The sequence below is a fragment of the Protomyctophum parallelum genome (genome assembly GCF_964188405.1).
Source record: "Protomyctophum parallelum genome assembly, chromosome: 22".
NCBI lineage: Eukaryota > Metazoa > Chordata > Actinopteri > Myctophiformes > Myctophidae > Protomyctophum > Protomyctophum parallelum.
The window spans coordinates 20406019-20426747 of NC_139714.1; the positions used below are offsets into that span (position 1 = coordinate 20406019).

At 43.1% G+C, this 20729-nt stretch overlaps 1 protein-coding gene across 1 annotated transcript; it reads left to right on the forward strand.

The window, feature by feature from the left end:
• The first annotated feature begins 4614 nt into the window (after positions 1-4614).
• Positions 4615-16619, forward strand: ldhba (lactate dehydrogenase Ba). Its single transcript, XM_083757705.1, has 8 exons — positions 4615-4759; positions 7645-7781; positions 9137-9254; positions 10061-10234; positions 10371-10544; positions 11277-11394; positions 14263-14386; positions 15213-16619. Exons 2-8 carry the CDS (start codon positions 7653-7655, stop codon positions 15378-15380), a joined length of 1005 nt encoding a protein of 334 aa, XP_083613831.1. The 5' UTR covers positions 4615-4759; positions 7645-7652; the 3' UTR covers positions 15381-16619.
• Positions 16620-20729: the final 4110 nt, after the last annotated feature.

Genomic DNA, 20729 nt, shown 5'->3' on the forward strand with positions numbered 1-20729 from the left:
AGCATTCCCAAGAGGGATTAAAGCTATAATCAAGGTCACACTTTTGAAATCTTGGTTGTTTAAGCAGGAGTTGTTGCCCCTCACTGTAAAACTATCATGTATTTCTGATGTTTCACACATCATTCAGAGTACGGGAGAAACAATGTCTGTTTCTCTTTCTCTTATCTTGCCTAAGATTTAGTAAAACACTTGTTTGGACCCTAAGCAATCACTTCCAGTCAGCAGTTTTCTGAACAAAAACACTAGTGACTCTGCTATGTCAGTGGTAATGAATCAGCAAATTGCACAACATTTATTAGAAAGATCATTCTGATCATCGATTACACTATAACCTGTTTATTTTCCCACAGTTGTATTATTGTATATTAAATAATTGCAATTCCCATGTGGGCCCTCTGAGCACTGTGAAATGACAGCTCCATGTCCCAAAAGAGAAGTATTTGAAAGCCTTAGGTAGAAAGTTGCGAAAATCTCCCATGGGTTTTAGCTGTGCCCAAGGTCAAGCCAATACTGATAGAGCGTGTTGCTGAGTAAACAGTAAGTATTTTGAAGTGTCCACTCAGAGGTTTCCCAAACACACGATCAAACACATGTTAAACAGTGCGAAATGTTTTTTTTTTCCTATACTCAAAATAAAGGATTATATGCAGCCATAATAGCATATGTTATGTTGTTCAAGATCATGGCCTTGAACAAATATTCCCCCCTCTACACTAGTACTCATCCGCAGATCATTTTTCTGCTGTTTAGTCTACTATAACCTTCCATTAAATAGTTTTTATTGGACAAATGCTAACACAATCTGTTAATCTCAACTGCATGGAACCGTTATGCAATCTGTGAGCTTGTTCTGACTGGTTTTTGTTCCACGTGTGTGTGTGTGTGTGTGTGTGTGTGTGTGTGTGTGTGTGTGTGTGTGTGTGTGTGTGTGTGTGTGTGTGTGTGTGTGTGTGTGAAGAGATGTGTCCGCATTTGACCCATCTCTTGGAGCGGCGAGCCGCAGCCAAGGAGCCGTGAGCTGCAGCCGTGCCGCCCTCGTGGAATCATTTGATTCGTTGATTTGACCCCGGGCCCCCCAATCCAACCCATTGAGTGCCAAGCAGGGAGGCATTGGGTCCCATTTTTACAGTCTTTGGTATGACCCGGCCGGGGATCGAACCCCCGACGTCCCAGTTTCAGGGCGGACACTCTAAACACAAGGCCACTGTCTGGTTAAGAACAAAGAGAACTTTTTTAATTGGGCAGCAGTAGCACACTGTACATACAGTACAGTATATGTGTTCATATCCACAGGTCGATAATATAATTAATCACCATGACACATGAGCAGCTGAGGACTGATAGGGTCCTGGGTTCATTCGTCAGAGACAGCTTTGTAGAGACCGAAACTACAGCATGCATGTCCACATTTATTTCGTCACTATTTTGTCCTCGTTAACTTGTCATCAACCGACGGTGAGACTGTAGGGAGAAGCATCATGAGTGAATGTTAATTATTTTGACATACCATGTGATTGTATTGAGGGGACTGAGAGGAGAGGAGAGGGCCAAAGAGACATGAGCTCATAACGACGGTCGGCTTGTGGGGGTCTTTATGTTATGTAATAGCTTCATATAGCCACACCCTCTCACACGCAGTCCAATCTAGTGCTGCTCATCGCTTTCCTCCACGCCGTGACCTCGCAAGCTGCCTTGCCCTACGTTTTCACACACAGACACACACACACACACACACACACACACACACACACACACACACACACAGCACACACAATGCCCTTGCCTGCGGTCGACAGGGCGTCTGGCATGCAGTGACCAGCATCCTCTAACCTCATTGGATGAGGAGTGAGGCGTGACTACAGCCTCCTATTGGGTCAGAAGTGCTGCATCATCATCCTCATCATGCAAGGATCGTCTGCAGCATCCAGGGGGGATGGAGGGAGCAGCGTGTTACATTGAAACCTGTAGGCAACATTTTTTGTTTTTGGAACATTTTGTTCCAGCCGCCTATAAAAGAAGATCACACAATGTCGATTGTGTGATATGAATCAAAGATTTTTGGAAATATTCAGTCTCCCCTCAAAGCTGTCATCATTGAGAGAATGTTCAGAGAAGGTCTATTCTCTCTCTCTCTCTCTCTCTCGCACTCTCTGTCTCTCTTATTTCACAGACTTCCTCTTTCTCTGCTTGACCCAGTGACCATTGGACTTTGTACGCTTGTCATTGTCTACCAAGACACTTGTTTTCATTTCCATAATTTCCAGGCCCAGAGCCCACGCTGTTAAGGTGTGGCTGTGTGAGTGAATAACAAAGGTTCAGAGGCCTGGGAAGCGTGGTGCAGGTTTATTGTCCATATACTGTATCAGTAACACAACAGTGGGTTGAGCTGTTAATGTGGGGAAATTAACCTCACAGTAAAAACCTCAGAGTTACAAGTGGATAAATGAACACTCACGCTAATTTGTATTTACTGTACATGATGAAGCAGAGAGCTATGACTGTCTAGTCACGCATCTATGGGGGAAATATGGCAGTGACGGCAGTTTATTAAAATGCATTATAATGCATGAAAAGACAGCAGGACACAGCCCACTATAATGAATTGCATTTTTATAGCGCTTTTCCAAGTGCTCAGAGCGCTTTACAATGGTTCATTCATTCATACATTGGGAGGTGAACCGGCGAACAGTCGACGCCAGCGTCCTCACTTCCCACATTCACACACCAATGGTGGCGAGCTCACACCGACCGACTCATTGGTTCCAACTTATATGTTCCCAATAGCCTATATTATAGCCACGTTATCGTTTAAGCTGTAGTGCACCATACAGCACTTATGTGTGCTCATATAAGACTATATATGAGGCATTATGATATGACGTTTCTTATCTCAGACCCAGTGGCTTGCTTAGCTTGCCCATGTTCATTCAGCGTGAACAGACAGTTGTGCTGCTGTAAAACAGCATGCACTTCTGATTGAAGTTCAGCTCAGGCAATTATTCTTTTTCACCTAATGTTATTGAAGCATGTCTGTTGCTTCTGCAGGTTAAAGTCCACACTAATCCAGCACACCCAGACAATGTAAATAGGCCTGCCTCCTCTAACAACATAGCTGCAACACTTTGTCTCTATCATTCTCTATTTTGACCTCATATTTTTGTCTGTTTTGTAGTTTTTAATTGTTTATTGTATTATTGTAATTATTTCTGTATCTTTTTATTGTCTGTTTCCACTTTTTTCAAAATGTGTCTGAATAATCCGGTAAGGGTGTGGCCAGAGTCACTCCAGACACATAAGATAAATAATTCACACACTAGGCACGCACACATGCACATACGCACGGCACGCAGACAGACAGACAAACAAGAATAGTATTTCTTGACCTCAGTTTTGGTCCCCAGATAGGAAGGAAGGCCCCGCCACTGTGTCAAGGTCCGTGATTATGTAAAGTACCGGTAGTTGCAATGGTATACTTTGGGAGTGGGACAACATTACCAACAATCCTGTGTGCTCTCTTACAAGTCTCAGTCATACTGTTTCCCAAACAGTGGGTTGAGACCCATTATGGGGTACTATAGCCCCCTTTTTCCATAAAAACACATTTGAATTAATAGGTGTGGTGTGGGGGTAAAAGCCAGGATAAGGTGGTGGCCGGGGGCGATCACCTCCTCTCCCTTTGACCTGCTGACAGGTGCATTTTTAGGTCTGTCTTGAAGGAAGCCAGTGATTTGCTTCTTTTGAGGGAAGGGGGAGGGAATTCCACGCCTGAGTAGCAGTGCTGTGGAAGGTGAATTTTCCCATATTTGATTTATATTTGGGTGGCACCAGATCGTTGTTTACGCTCCCTCTAGTATCGTGGCTGTGGGTGTTGCTCACCTTTTCTAAGTAATTTGTCAAGTGGGTTACTGAGGGCATGGAGGGTAAAGTTGCATTTACTGTCAGCCTGTTTGGAGGTAGTCTGTTGTTGTGTTGACCTGCCTGTATCTTTTCTCTTGTCTTTTAGATAATGGCTATAGTATAGTCATCTAGGTTATGTTTGTCTATAGGCTATACGCAATAATGAGTTTTATGTTTTAATGACGCTGGAGGGACAAGAGTTGAACATTAAACCCCTTGGTTAACACTGGTCTATTACACTACTACACTTATTACACTATTACACTATTACACTACTACACTTATTACACTATTAATTAAATTGATTAATTAATAATAATAATAATAATAATTAATTATTAATTACACTTGAGGGAACATAGGGCTGAGGGAACATATGACCCCGGTCTATTTACCTTGTGGTTGAGTATGTGTATTGTGTATTGTCCCTGATCATTATGAATTAAACAATTAAACAAACAAACAAAACAAACAAATACATACTGGCTACAGTAGATAGATTCCCAGAAGGTTTATGAGAGAGACAACTCAACTGTCTGAGCCAATTTAGTGTGAAAAAGGGAGACAAACCAATCCATCCGGCTATAAATCAATCATTATTGTAAAATGTCTTGCATCAGAGCAGCAGTCTCCTATATAATGACATCTCATGTGATGACAGCGTGGTCACAAGTCACATTGATAATTTAGACTAGAGTGTGTGGTGATACATACACCCCCTCTTCCTCCTCCTCCTGTCTCTTTCAGCTCTGCCGCTCTAGTACAAAGTCTTCCTCTCTCACTGACGACTGTCGACGCTGCAACATCTTTCCCCCTGGACCAAAAAAAAGGATATATTTCTCATAGAAATATCTTCAAAAATGTACGTACTGCATCTATTACTCGGCTTTTCTTCAAAGATTCAGTTATTCTACCCTGGTTCAGTGGTTCGTATTTATGTGAACTTGTGAAGCGTGCGCATCGAACCAGCAGCAATGGATGCTCAAGTCTAAATAGATGGAATGTACGAAGCAAGGAAACCATTTTATACCGGAATATATCCGCTAGCTAGAGACCTTTCTGTGCGTGTGTCGGTGAACCATGGGTTGTATGTTTGGCAGGAAATGTGTGAATTATTCTTAGAATGTTAAAAACTAAAGTGCCGTTACCACAATCTATTTCAATAATCTTGTGTGTATTTTTTGCTCACTGTACAGTGGACATGGCCCCCTCTGGCCACTATACCCGAGGCGATGCATTAATAACCAAACTTTAAAAAAAAAACCTCTTTATTTTAGGTTTAGATGTCACCCTGACCATGTTAACCAGTTTCTAGTTTAACAGCTGAATTGAATTGACCTGTCAAATGTCAATTAAGTTTAAATCGGCGGTGATTATTGCGGAGAGTGACGAATGTCGACATCGGGAAATAATACACGGATATCCCAGCAGTCCCATTATTATAGGTATCCGGAATGCTTGCCCTCGTTTTTACAGAGGCATGCTTGTTGTGTTGAACTGGTTCGTTTTTTACTAGTAGGCTATGCAGAAACAACTGTCGTGCAAAATGCAACTAACACCCGTTCCGATATAGAACGCCCATTTCTCCATTATAGGGCCTGGCAAGAGCGAATGAAGGACTCAGCAGCCGCCGTTACATAATAGCAATAGAAAATAACAATGAATGGACAACATTGGTCTGATAAAATACAGATATATCACTTATCGATATTTCGTCTTCTTGTCTTGTGAGCATTCTGCAGTAACCTGTAGCCTACACAATGTCACGACTCACACCACCAGATCGTTTCATTGTTCCAGCTGACCATTTCTGATTACACAAAGCTTGTGCCTGTTGCGTTGCTAGGCTATAGATTTACATTTTTATAGAACTATAGCCTTGTTAGGCTATATTTATATTTAATATACTGTGTACAGTAGGCCTATATATTATACAAATCTATATTTGATTATAATCATATAATGTTGTAATTGTAATATAATTGGATTTGAGGAAGTCGAAGAACCAGAAATTAGGTTAAAATGGGCAATTGGACATCCTTTAAGCAGTTTTGTCCTGCCCCTATTTGGTCTAGTATTAAGTAGGCCTAACCTTCATATTTCCACAACAGCTGACATCCTTGCCTTATATTGGCAAGGACGCCTCCCTTGTACCGCTGTTATAACTGACCTTGGTTATGAAATGATAGGCATATCTGCCTTCATTAAAGCATGACCACCAAAGACCAGTACTCAAGTGTCACAGTGCTTTTAGTAATGAAGTTGTTAATTAATGTTGCCTGCAACACCTGTCTATATAGGCTATTATTTCTACTCAACATTCATGGTTCTCCTACTGGCAGAAGCAAATCCTTTTTTATAGGTGTAGACTTGAGTACAGCAAAAGAGAAGGAGGATTTTTCGGGGATTGGGGAACAGGCACATTATGTGAGGATCTAACAGGAAGAGGAAGTAGGGGTTGCTTGCTGGGGGAAGCACACCGTTGTGGACACATCAAAGTTAAGGAAACATGATCAGCTAAATAAACCTTCATGAAAGTTATTGTGGCTTGGTGTCAATACGCCTAGTACTACTACTACTAGCACATCACATACACTTTAGTACAAAATAGACAATAAGAAAACATGTCTGGTCACTGTAATCCAATTGCTTAAAGCTTTTAGATGAATCTGATCGCCGTTTATGCCTTAAATTAAATGCTAACATCAAATGTTACGATGTTATGATAGCCAGACCTGCTCGCGGCACAATTGTTTGGCTGCCCCGATTGGCTGTGTTTTCATATTTCTCCTTTATATCCTGATGAAATGGGACAGCTGTCAACCCTGTTCAATGTGGTACAAAGAACATGGTGGATGGATGGATATGAGTGATGATGATATGACTATATGCATTGTTATGTACTGGAACCGTGACAGATTAGATTACATGATGGTGCTCATACTGTGTTTGGACAATGCCTAGTATGTTTTACACACATGCACGCACACGCGTGCATGCACGTACATAGACGTGACTGCTGTTAATTATCAAATGTAGAGAGTTGTGGGTCTAGATTAGAACAAGACTACAGTCACAGACACCTCAGTTGCTGACCTGAATTGCCTCTGGACTGGAAATATAGCAAGCTACATTCTGTACTGGGTTTAGCAGATGCTGTTTCAGGCTGGTCAGAACTAGTTGGAGCAAGTGAGGAAGTGTGAACAAGAGAGAGAGGATATTGACTGTAGTGTAAACCCGTAATCGCTATTCAACCCCTTGACCTGTATATTGTTGGATAATGCAGGTCATACAGTCATGTGGTAACATCCCATTTTGGTGTTGCATTTGGATTTGGAATTCATGTTTATGCACAGACCGTGTGAGTGTCACGTGTGTGACTGTGTGTGTGTGTGTGTGTGTGTGTGTGTGTGTGCACACGCGCATGTGCGTGCAAGTGTGTGTGGTGTGTGCGTGACTGTGCTGCCCAGCGCATGCGTGCGTGAGCTCTCACAGAGGAGCAGCAGTTGTAGTTTGACTCAATTGACCCCCTTCTCCCTGATAGGTGTGTGTAATTATAACTCTCTCTCTCTCTCTCTCTCTCTCTCTCTACCTCTCTCCCTTACCCCCCCCCCCCCCCCCCACCCCACACACACACACACACACACACACACACACACACACACACACACACACACACACACACACACACACACACACACACACACACACACACACACACACACACACACACACACACACATACAGCTGTGATCATGTCTTCAGTGCTGGAGAAACTCATTACCCCCCTGAACACCACACCCCTGGAGCCCCCCAGGAACAAGGTGACGGTGGTAGGAGTGGGCCAGGTGGGCATGGCCTGTGCCGTCAGCATCCTGCTGCGGGTAAGAACAAGAGCAGTGACGCATGTCTGTCTGTCTGTCTGTCTGTCTGTCTGTCTGTCTATCTGTCTGTCTGTCTGAGTATCCCGCAGGCTTGGCATTGGGTTTTACTGAGAAGGGACAGATGGACAGGACATACTTACTGTTCAGTACAGTATTCCATCCATATGCTACATGCAAGTCTCTGTCATTCTTTGTTATACTCGTAGCTCTTAATTATGTATCAGTAGGCCTGTCACAGTTATTACAAAATCACCTAATCGCAATTATTTGAGATAATCGCAATTATTATACATAATCGGCTGGCTGGCTTCCTGTCAAGTTCCGTATCAATTATAAACTCCTCCTTCTCACCTACAAATGTCAGAAATCCCTGGCTCCACAGTACCTCTCAGGCCTCCTCCATAAACCTCCTGTGACACAGAACCTGCGGTCCACAAACTTGGACCTCCTCTCTGTACCCAAGGCAGTCAAGCGAACCTTCGGGGATAGAGCGTTCAGTGTGGCAGCCCCCACTCCCCCACCCTGTGGAACTCTCTGCCAATAGAGATTCGCCATGCTCCAACACTCTTTTAAGGCCACCTTGAAAAGACACTTATTCTCTCAGGCTTATGGCATATAGTTGTTGATTGTTGTTGGTACATATTGTATAGCGTATATTGGGTTCATGAAAGGCGCTATATAAATTCAAGCTATTATTATTATAATCGTCAGAATCGTTTCCATTCTTAATCTGTTGAAAATGTTCATACATTTTCAAACATATATAAAACAAGCGGAAATAGCTCTGATTAAATATTGTTGTACTACATAATTTATTTTGATTTTTGGTACCGGTCATTGTCAATTATTTCTTTAAGTTATTTGACATATCTGCACTGTACTTTCCTGTGCTGTTTTCTGCAAACTATTAAAGGACCACTTCACCACTTTTCAACCTATCTTCATATAATAGGTCCTCACTAATAATCATGAAAAAATGGCACGATTTTTCTACTCAGTCTGTGTCTCATAGGACGGCTGTGGGCAGTTTAGAAACCGTCATCCAGTGACATCATCATTAGGCAGATCTTTTTTTTTTTAAACAAAATATTTCGATTTTCATTATCGTGAGAACGATGGCTTCCATTTTCGCATTGCAACTTTTCAGGACTAGAAAGCCTGCAGTTTCTATTAGCTTGTATTCCCCATCGATGATGTCACTGGAAGACGGTTTTTGAACTGCCCACAGACCTCCTATATGAGACACAGACCGAGTAGATTATTAGTGAGGACCTATTATATGAAGATAGGTTGAAAAGTGGTGAAGTGGTCCTAAAGTATTGAATCAATCAAAAATGCTCTGCTGCTGCCATCAGGACCTGGCTGACGAGCTGGCGCTGGTTGACGTGATGGAGGACCGTCTGAAGGGCGAGATGATGGACCTGCAGCACGGCAGCCTCTTCCTCAAGACCTCCAAGATCGTCGCCGATAAAGGTTGGTCCTCCTGGACCACACACAGTTGGTCCTCCTGGACCACACACAGTTGGTCCTCCTGGACCACACACAGTCAACCCTATGGCCCTTTTCCCACCGGGGGTTGAACCGGTTCAGTTATGTTTCCCCCCGCCTAATATTGAACCAGTTCCAGGAGTGTTTCCACTGACAATTAATTGGGTTCAGAACCCTGAAAGTTGCTTTCGGAACTGGAACCAAAGAATGGCTGCCGGTTCCGTGAAAGCACCACGGTTACAAGAATCTGGAACGGAACCAGATTTCAGATTTTTATTGAAAGGACAACACCTTGAGATGCAGCATCTCATTTTCAAGAGGGACCCATAAACAAACAAAATACAAAAAAGCATACTGTACGCAAATACACAAAACATATAGTACACAGATACAAACGGATATACATATACACAAATAGCTTGCTCACCCTCCTCCACCTACCCCACCAACCACCACATAATCAGCTGTTACACAATGGAAATAAGGTCACAGTGCAAATACTTCAGTGTCATTAAAGACAAGTTGAGTCTAGATGTGAATATAAGGAAGTCCTGAAACTACTAAATGATGAGATGGATCTAAGAGATAGAGGGAGATTGTTCCAATCAAAAGGGGCTTTGTAGCAGAAAGACCTCCGCCCAACCACATTGGAAATTCTAGAACCAGTTCTAGAACCAAAGTTCTTTGGGTGAAATGGCCTGTGTGTTTGATGTTGAGACTCTGTGGTGGAAAGTTAGTAACTAAGTACACGTACTCAAGTACTTCACGTAATGACTCATTCTCTCTCACAGACTACTCTGTGACGGCCAACTCTCGCCTGGTGGTCTTGACGGCGGGCGTGCGCCAGCAGGAGGGCGAGAGCCGCCTCAACCTGGTGCAGAGGAACGTCAACGTGTTCAAGATGATCGTCCCTCAGATCATGAAGTACAGCCCCAACTGCACCATCCTCGTCGTCTCCAACCCCGGTACGCACAGCGCGGCGCACGTGTGCACGTGTGTGTGTGTGTGTGTGTGTGTGTGTGTGAGAGCGAGAGTGAGAGAGAGAGCGAGATAAGGCCTGTGTGTGTTAATGATCTGTGCGATTTCAACCCCTCTGCTCAGTTGACGTGTTGACCTACGTGACCTGGAAGCTCAGTGGTCTGCCAAAGCACCGCGTCATCGGCAGCGGCACCAACCTGGACTCTGCCCGCTTCCGCTACCTGATGGCCGAGCGCCTGGGCATCCACGCCACCTCCTTCAACGGCTGGGTGCTGGGAGAGCACGGAGACACCAGTGGTACGTATAGACAGAGAGGGACAGTGGAGGGGAAAGTGCTCAAATGTTGCTTAAGTTAAGCAACGCGCTTGTAGATCAGCTATTTTCGGAAATTATATTTAGTGTTGAGTGAAGAAGGATGAGGGCCTTCTATATGCCCCTGGGGGACTCCATTTTCTTTTAAATAATTTTTATCCCACGATTTTGTAACCCAGTTTTTTTCACCCAGTGCCAATTATCTAATGTAATCCTGGGCGCTACACTTCCTCTGCCAACCTGGGGGCGCAGCGGACTGACCTCATGCCTCGGGGGGGGGGGGGGACTCCACTCCAGTCACACTTAAACCATCTAGTCTTAGATAAACGGACTTGAGTTACAACAGCTGAGCGCTTTTTTCTGTCTACACCAAATACCTTCATCCAAAATTTGCCAATCTACAAGCCGCTTTGAGCTTTTAGATCTGCTATTTTTGACGAACGTTCCCCCCAGAATAGGCATGCTGGGTGTATAAGCCACCCTCACTGTTTTGTTTGTGTATTATTAGTGTTATCATGATTGTTGTAGTTGTTATTTAGCATTATTTGATATTAGCTTGATAGCTTGTGTGTAAATGTCTGAAATACTGGATGCTTGAAGCATTTTAACAACAGCATCCCTGGAACAACATCTGTTCAGACTGCAGTCTGCGGCCAGATACATATGAAATTGGGGGAAATGTCTTCGACAGTTCTTTATTCATGTTGTGCGTTTCAGTGCCCGTGTGGAGCGGCGCTAACGTGGCAGGAGTCAGCCTACAGAAGCTGAACCCTGAGATTGGCACAGACGCAGACAAAGATCACTGGAAGGCCACGCACAAAGCTGTAGTCGACAGGTACTGGTTTTGTTGAAAAATATATATATGTCAGAATGAAATTAACATTATACAATAGATGTGGGACTATTGACAGATTATGGGAAAGAGACCCATAATGGGTCTGCTGCCTAGAATCCCCACATGACCAACACTGGATGGTCTTGATGCTGGTGGTGGGAGGCCGTGGGTGGAGAATGTGACGTGCAATAATCTATGTAACAGAACGGGTGGAGGCTTAAACCCAGAGGGAGTTGTAAACGCTCGTTATAGCAAAGGTGGAAATTACTAGCTTAGCGGAGTGGTGAATGACACGGATGTGGGAGAGGTTTTGTGAATGGACTAGTCTTCCTGATTGAACTTATGTCAACTCATGTCAGTAATAGAGTTGACAAAGAGTTACAGTCTCTACGTGCCAGGTAGTTAGATTGTAGTAAAGGGCTTACATTTCCTAAACTAAATATAATGGATAATGGAAATATAATATACTCGAAGCCTAGCTAAGACCCTTGCAACCCAACAATTACAACCATATTGTTGTAACACAACCTCAGTCAGAAATGTAACCATTTAGCAACAAATGGAAAACATTTTTCATTTTATTGCAACACATGGAATACAATACTGTTCTTTGAGTTGAAGGCTCTGCTCTGCCCTAATTTTAGATAGACATTGAATGAACTTGACTTGAGCCATGCAAAACATGCATTCCAGTTTAACTTTAGATAACCACTGTTGTAGAGAAGTATTTTCCATAGTGCCTGGCAATACCATAGTAGCCTGGTTATATATTTAGTGTGTTTGCCCCCCTACTCGGCCTTTGACCGAGTGACTACTCAAGTGCCTAATGGCTTTGCAGTGTGGTGTTTTGAGAGTGAGACTCTACTACAAGTATTGGCTTAAATCCATAATCGACTGCCTCATATAGATATACTGTACTGTACAAGTGCCTCTTACTATGCATATCAAGAGTTAAGGCATAGACAGCTTTGGTGTGTTTTAAATGTTGATGATTAGTGTTCATAACATTACACTCATTTCACAAAAGAATCTTGGCGTAGGACCCAGAGGCTGTTCCATGTTTATGAGAGAGAGAGAGAGAGAGAGAGAGGTGGACGTTTCAGTAGGTGGACTTCAAAATAAAACTTGCATTGACTTCGTATTTAAATCGTATTATTAACGCAAGTCTTATTCTGAGTATAGTACTAGTATTTATAGGAAGTCAGATGGAATGAGAACAGAAGAAAGTTAATAACTGGTTTATGGGTCCTACCCCATGCACTTTGTGTGGAAGTGGCTTCTCTTTCAACCTACAGAGGTAGGCAGTAGGTATTAAGTTGCAGCCAGGTATTAAGTTGCAGCCAGGTAAGTTTCGCCATGATTTTTATCATGTGCTGGCTATGATAGTGCAGTGGTAGAGAACTCTACTACTCTACTATACCGAATAACGATAACGTCAAAGTTGACAACATTGTGTCCGCCTCAAAGGGACAATCGCTGCAGCCTCTCACTGCAGAAAGTTCTGGAAAACGTCAAAATGTATTTACAAACTACGATACTGGTCACAACCTTTTATTCTAGAGAACTTTAAAATCCTCCAGTGACCCCTCATTTTAAACACTTAACAGTCCCTTAGGAGGAAGTCTTTAGTTACGGGAAAGCCTTAATTAAGAGAGTTAAATTAACACCATGATTGCAGTGGTGTAATGGTGATTTTCTTTCCCGGTAACACGGTCACACGCGCGTGCACTGGCACACACTTGCACTCGCACGCACACGCCTACATGTGAGCATGTGCACAGAACTGCTGATAGCCTATTGTTTATAGTGTTAGTGTATGAGAGTTTTAGACACACAGACCTAAAATAATCAGACACATTTATTTATACTGCGCTGCCTGCAGTGGCGAAAATAAAAGTTTGCTTTGGACGAATCTCTTCTTTGATGGTGCATGAGTGCAGCAGCACCACAGAAGCCGCAGCGTAAACGTCTTTAAATAAATACTTTCTGAAATGTCTATGAGGAAAATGAACGGAGAATCATTTCCTGGGCCATGGTAGGGGGCGGGACTGCGACGCTCTATTGCAGCCATACTGCTGTGCTGTGTTGCTTACCATTAACATGCGTTCAGGTAAACAGCTAAAGCTTTCACGGTGTGAAAATAGGAGGGGCGCACCCACCGCCAGTAAACCTAGACTGGGTACTTCTTGGAAAGTGGTGACCGGTCCAAGGTGGTTAGGTGCGTCTTCTCTTCTAGGAATCTAGGGGGACGCATTCTAGAGTGCATGTGCATGTGCACCATTCCACGAGCATGACACCACTGCATGATCGCCACAGTTCAGTAAGTAGTTTCACTCGGTTCAGAATCAGGTTTATTTGCCACATGACAGGTTTACTTACAGGTGTCATTTTTTCATGCTCGCTCCATCATTTTGTAGTATAGTAAGAGGAAGGCGGAGTGAGCGCAGAAGGGAAAGAGAACAGGTTAAATAAAACAAATAAATATATATACATAATGTCAGGTTGAAACCTCATATGTCCAAAACTGTTGCTTTTCAGGATTCAAATATTTCTTTTCAGCAAAAGTAGCTTTGTGCCGCTGTAGTATGAACAAGCCGGGCGTTACGTTAAGGAAAAACACAAAAAGTTTGAATATTGAGATAAGAGGTTTCTGCCCGACAGCAACGATATCACCATAACGTACCGTACTACCGTATATGTGATAGCGGACATATAAATGGTGTTTACACTTGCAGCGTTTTGCTTCATGTGCTATTCACACTTTGAGTGTGAGCATAGACAATGGTCTGCTGATTAACACTCGACCCAGAAAGCCCCAGTGCTGCTGTGTGCAGATTGTGACGGAGCTTCCTTCCCGTTGTGTTGCAGTGCATACGAGGTGATCAAGCTGAAGGGCTACACCAACTGGGCCATCGGCCTGAGTGTGGCCGACCTGACCGAGAGCATCATCAAAAACATGAACCGCATCCACCCTGTGTCCACCATGGTCAAGGTACGTCCCAAGGGCGCTCGCACGCACGCACGGACGGACGCACGCACGCTTGTTTATTTCAGAGTTAAACTAACACTGAAGATTTGACTGTGTACGGATGTGCACTTGCACACATACACATGACACAAAGTTGATGCAGGAAAGAAAAAAACCTAGTGGATAATAAATGGAGTTCATATCAAGTGTGCCACATAGTATATTACATTTTAAACACGCGTACGCACACACGCATGCACAGACACACACACGGGGCGCTCGGGTGGCGCAGTAGTAAAGTACCTGCCCACCACCATGGAGTCTGGGGGCCGATTTTTGTGAGTTTGATACCGGTATGCAGAGCTGTGCTCGGAGGCGGAGCACTGCCACTGAACAGCAGCAGAGCTGTCTGTGACTCTGTATAGGCTACTCCATTCAACAGTGTGAGAGACACGCTGCGCTACTCTACGTGTTTTACTGGATTTGGCTGTTAAATAAATAGCGCGTGACTGCGTGCGTCTGTAGGAACTGATAGGGAGAACCAAAATGTAATCATTATAATGGATACCCGAGGTTCGGGACCCACCCCTAGGTCGAAATCACTGCAATTGGCCCGTGTTCAGGAAATAAAAAGGGTGATATTTGTAATTGCACATAATTATGATTAGTTTCTGTTTGTTTTGTAACCACAAGACAAGTTTTCTTTTGTAAAGCCTTGTTTTTTTTTTTTTTTCAGTTAACTAAAATTAATTAAATAACAAAAAAAAAAAGTGTTTTTCCAGTTCTAGTGGTAGTTATTTTGTTTCAGTTTCACTATAAAAACCCTGATGTGTCCTCGTCTCTCCTCCAGGACATGTTCGGCATCAGTGAGGAGGTGTTCCTGTCGCTGCCCTGCGTGCTGAACAGCGGGGGGGTGAGCAGCGTGGTCAACATGACCCTAAACCCAGACGAGGTGAGCCAGCTAAAGAAGAGCGCTGACACACTCTGGGGCATCCAGGCGGACCTGAAGGACCTCTAAAGACACCACCCCCCCCCCACCCGCTCGCCAAAATGCCCCCCCCCCCCCCCCCCCCTGAAGCAACCTGCCGCAGGGCCGAACAACACAAGCATACACACACACGTAGTACACGAGATCATTCAGACACATACTGGCTCCTATACACACCATTTGTCTCTTTACCACTACAAGAACTAAAGTGAATCGTTCCGTGCCGTGAAACGTATTTCACAGGTTCTGGGTGGGTTTCCATACGCTATGGCTCGCTTTCAGGTGAGGTTCTCAGAACCTAATTTGGGTCCTGCTCGGGAGGTGGTACTAACCCTGAGCTCTGGGAACCTAGACCTTAGACACTTTCAAATTTATTTGAAAATAGCAGATCTACAAGCTCACATCCCATTGAATTATAGATTGAGTATTTTCATTTTTTTGAATGATTTTTAGATCTCCCCCTTGAATCAGGACGTAAACTAAATTACTTCACAGAAGGTTCTGGGTTAACCGTAGTGGAAAAGAGCCAATATACAGTAGTGCATTCAAACACTCCCATATGCGTGCGCGCACACACACACACACACACACACACAAACATACACTCCTTTTTCTAACTTCCATGTCTGTTATCTCACTCACTCCATTGTTATCAGCTTCCCCTGTTCCGCCAGTACGCCGAGGTTACTGTATCATTGGTGTCTTTGAAACAAAACTGCCGTTTTAGATGCTCCCGGGATGAGTTGGTTTACCTTCCATGAATCCTTTTGTGCCGCAGCTTTTTTTTTCTCCCTTGTTTTGTTTGGGCCATGATCAAAAAAAGGATAAGGAAAGGACAAGAAAAAGAGACAAAATTAAAGTGTCCGCCATTTCATTTGCTGCTTCTTTGTTTGCACATGTGTCGTTCATTTCAGCCTCCTCCTGGCCGATGCCTAGAAACAAAAGACCTCTCCTGAACATGTTTGATGTGTACACTGTAGGCCCTAAAGAACAATCCGAAAGACACTGTCCTCGTCTAGCAAATTTGTAACCGAGAGACTTTGGCACACTTGAGAACAATGTGAATTTCATTGTGGATCCGAAATCCCTGTCACTCTGGTATAGGCTACCGTCTGGAAAGAGATTTTGAGCCATGGTGGCGGATTTAAACGTCCAAACTTGACTTGTTTTCTAAAAGAAAAAAAAGAACACTGACTGTAGCTGTCACTCTCGTGTTGTGAGTTGTGTGAAACAGTGATGAGTAACTTAATAAATATGAACCTTATGGAAGCCTGTGGTCTTTGTGTTGTCAAATGTTAGCAGCCAGCTGATATCAGGTAATGGACTGCCATCTTGTGGTTAGATTGAGATAACTGATGAACCTTTCAGTAAACTAACCTTTGATTTGCACTGTTTTTGTATAGTGTACATATAGGCCTACATATATCAATTTTTGCACAGAAAGCTTGAAATTCCTGTGGGAGAAGAGCATAGTTCACAAAAATATTCCTCACATAGAATTTGAACTAATTAACTATACCTGAACAATGTAATATTGATTCAATCAGCGATCACTTATTCATTGTGCATTTGTGACAGATTTCATCATCAGTAGCATTCATGGCACACAGAGGCTATATTAAGTACAAAAGTTTTAATTCAGAGAAAACCTGTGTCCGATATGTCTGCAGCCATTTGACACATGTAGAACAAACAAATGTAGTAGCCCACTTGATGAAGTAGACTCAAAACATTGACAAGCATTTTAGACAATTGGGAGGGGAGGAGACTGGGGAAGGGACATCTTGGTTTAGGTTGGTACCTCGAGTTCTCGCGGGTATAGTGAAATAGGCAATAATCTACTGGTCCTGGGTGTCGTGAAGCTGTCTTTGTAAAGGTAGCTGTTGTAACGCTTTCCAAAGCGGAGCCCGAACGGGTTGTAGTTGAATTGACTCCGCCGGTCGTTGCATAGAAGATGTCGTTGTTCGTCGTTTTCCCTCAAAGACAAGCACAGGTTGTAGGACTCCTCCGGGAAAACATCCGCGACATCTCTTCTCTCTGTTCGCTGCGACTCCGAGAGCTCCGGGAAGCTGGCTGGCCACCGTCCTGCATGGGAAACACGGTCAAATTAATTCAATTAATTGTTAATGTAGTTATAGCTCAACTGTTTTACGGTACTTATAACTCGAGTCTCGACTGAGAGTGTAGCCTACAGTCCTACACAGTGGAGGGTCGATTTGGTTACTCTTATACTCTGAAATGGATAAATGAACACATTATTATACTGATGCAATTGCATAGGCTAATAGGCCTACATCGATTAATTCGAAATACTAAACCAGGATTTCAGATAGGCCTACAAAAAAGTTAGGCTACTTGATATTGTTTTTTTTTTATAAAGTTTCCAATTAATTCCTTTATTTGTTTTATCGGATATGTTGTAAGTATAACATTTATTGATTGTTTGATTGTTGATTTTAAAACAGCCTTTGAATAATAATAAAAAATCACACCCGTGTGAAGTGAGGCTGAGGGGCGCTCTATAGCATCAAACATCATTCATATCAGTTTGTGTTTACACTAGGACGTGCAGTAAAAAACGGCCATTCATTTATCAATGGCATTTAATGTTTGTGTTAGGACAAAGTTTGTGTGTATACACACAACTAATCAAAATAAAGGGTAGTGGGTCGCATTTGGAAAAAATGGACAAAAGTGTCAATTTCTTCAAATATGAAATAAACTATATTTGAACTGCAGTCTTGGTGTGTGCGACCCACTACCCTTTATTTTGATATGTTTTGAACGGGTGACGCACCTATTGTCAGAGCTCGGTGGTCATATGAAGATTGATTTTTACACACAAACAAACACACACACACACACACACACACACACACACACACACACACACACACACACACACACACACACAAACACACTATAAGCTGGACATAGGAGGGCCCTCAAAAAATAGGCTACATTAAAATGTTTGTTGTCCAAAATCCCATTGCTATGCCATATTTCACAGACGGAATCTGGGGGGAAAAATAATCACAATAATAACAATAACAATAATAATAATGTGGGGACTATTTTTTTATTTTATTAAGCTTAAGCAGATACAGGCTATGAGAAAAATACATTCAAAGAGCCTATCAATGATCTGCAGCTACTCAGTCAGGCGTACAGTATGTCTAAACTGAATGTTGAAGAAACCTGGAAGAAGCCTGGTTCTCTTACGCATTTTGTGAATTACAAATTGTGATTAATTTGTAGCCTTGTATTATTGTCTCCTCTTGAAGACTCACCTGAAGCATGATGTGTCCACTGTGAAGACTGCTCCTCAAAGCCATGCAGAGAGGCTCCCGACGTTCCATCCAGACGAATAATCACGCACACCGCCATGAGTGCCAAAGTTATCATTTTGTGCTTACAAATCCAAATCAAACCAACGTTAACATGCGACTGTTGTTAATGGTCACCTAAAACACACCAAGCAGGTGTAGAAAACTATCAGGCCAAATGTGTTTACCAGTGCTTTTTATATTCTCCCAATAGTGTGACCTGTTGCAGGTCATCCACGATGCGCGCTGTGTACGGGGTGCATGGCAGCGAATAGGATGGCCGGTCTCGCGTCTCTCGGGTGACAAATTGCGGAGCTGTCCACGACGTGGGGTGCTGAAATGTATTATTCATTAGTAGTAATGCATTCTCGGAAATGTTTGTCGCTCACCTCGCCGCTGAAAGCATTTCGGCCACCGACGGAAAGGAGAAAACAATCGCTTCCTTTGGCTTGCTTACCACCATGTATGTTCAATCATGGAATTGTGCACTGGTAAAGAAGTAGTGAAGTACATTTACTCGACTAGCCAGGCCTACTGTATTTATTGAATTGACATTGAAGATGGTCACAATCATGTGTTAGTCAGTAGCACACATCGTCATTCTTGGAATCCTCCCTTCATGCTTTTCCTGTGAAAAGTTGCCATGAATGATTCATGATTCATTCATCAAACACCGATCAAACAAATGTTTGGTCATTCTTTTGTTTTTTTTAGGCCACCACAAAGCTTTTCCAATGGGAGTCACATGGTTTGACCAAACATTTTTGTTTGACCAAACAAATGTTTGGTCAAAGTCAAACCATGTGACTCCCATTGGAAAAGCATTGTGGTTGCCTAAAAAAACAAAAAACATGACCAAACATTTGTTTGATCGGTGTTTGATGAATGAATTTGTTTGATGGTGTATGAGTTGATCTTGTTGATGTAGCCTGTCAGTGATTCTCAAAAAAGAAATAAAATGAAACTAGAAATGAGAACTGTCGAGGTGCCAACTTGCGCCTTGCACACAAGTAGGCCATACACATATTGACCTTATACCAACCTTGACACGTACCTTAGTTACGTCACCATCAACAGCCAATAAGGGACCACCATTCTTCAAGAATGGTGGTCCCTTATTGGCCGGTGGATAACACCGACATACGGTGGACAACACCAACACACATACCCAGCTGATCGCAGTATTTGCGTGCTCTGCTTGCGCAAGTAATAAAAAATCAAGGACCCTCAGTTTGATATCATTTTGTGCTTACAAATCAAAATCAAACCAACGTTAACATGCGACTGTTGCATTACGCCACAGACTAAACGTTTTTTTTGCGACCATAGGTCGCATTTACTATGAACTCAAGACACTGCCCCCGCTGCCACACTTAGATCTCCATATGTGGAGCTGACCTGTTCTGACATTCCATATGTTGATCTGACCTCATCAAACCCTGTACACTCAAGACACGCTCCATATATGGCCAGACCTAAACTACCTCCCCCTGGCCAGCCGGGGCACCTGATCAAGCTGGGGTACTGGTCGGAATAATGTGTTCCTTCCACGCGCTATGTATGGACGGGGAAAGTCTCCCCTGTCCAGTGAAAAAAAGCAGGTTGGACTCATCAAGCATAGAAGGAAGCATGAGGTCAGTCCGCTGCCCCCCCCCCCCCCCCCCAGGTTGGCAGAGTGCAGTGCCCAGGATTACATTAGAATCAGATAATTGACAGATATGTTGATGGATTACGAATCATGAAACCCCTCTAGTTTGACACGTCACATGCTACTTAAAGCATAATGAAATGTAGTGACAAGCACAACACTTGATGCTCCGAGTCCACTCACAGCCTTTTATGCTCTTCTGAACTAATGAGTCTGGACTGTACCATTCTCAGGGGTGTATTTGAGCATACCATAAATACATGAACATACAATAACTACATACCTATCAATAATACAAGTAATACAAGTCTCCATGAACTACACAAGTTATATAATACTTGAACTTCCTTCTTCACACTACAACATGCATTAGCAATCACAAAAGCATATCACGCCCCCTTCTGC

Bases quoted from the DNA above. Each gene is read 5' to 3' on its own strand.
- ldhba (XM_083757705.1), top strand. From the start codon at position 7,653: ATGTCTTCAGTGCTGGAGAAACTCATTACCCCCCTGAACACCACACCC. The intron at 11,395-14,262 runs GTACTGGTTTTG...GTTGTGTTGCAG, and splicing joins CACAAAGCTGTAGTCGACAG to TGCATACGAGGTGATCAAGC. The intron at 14,387-15,212 runs GTACGTCCCAAG...TCTCTCCTCCAG, and splicing joins CTGTGTCCACCATGGTCAAG to GACATGTTCGGCATCAGTGA.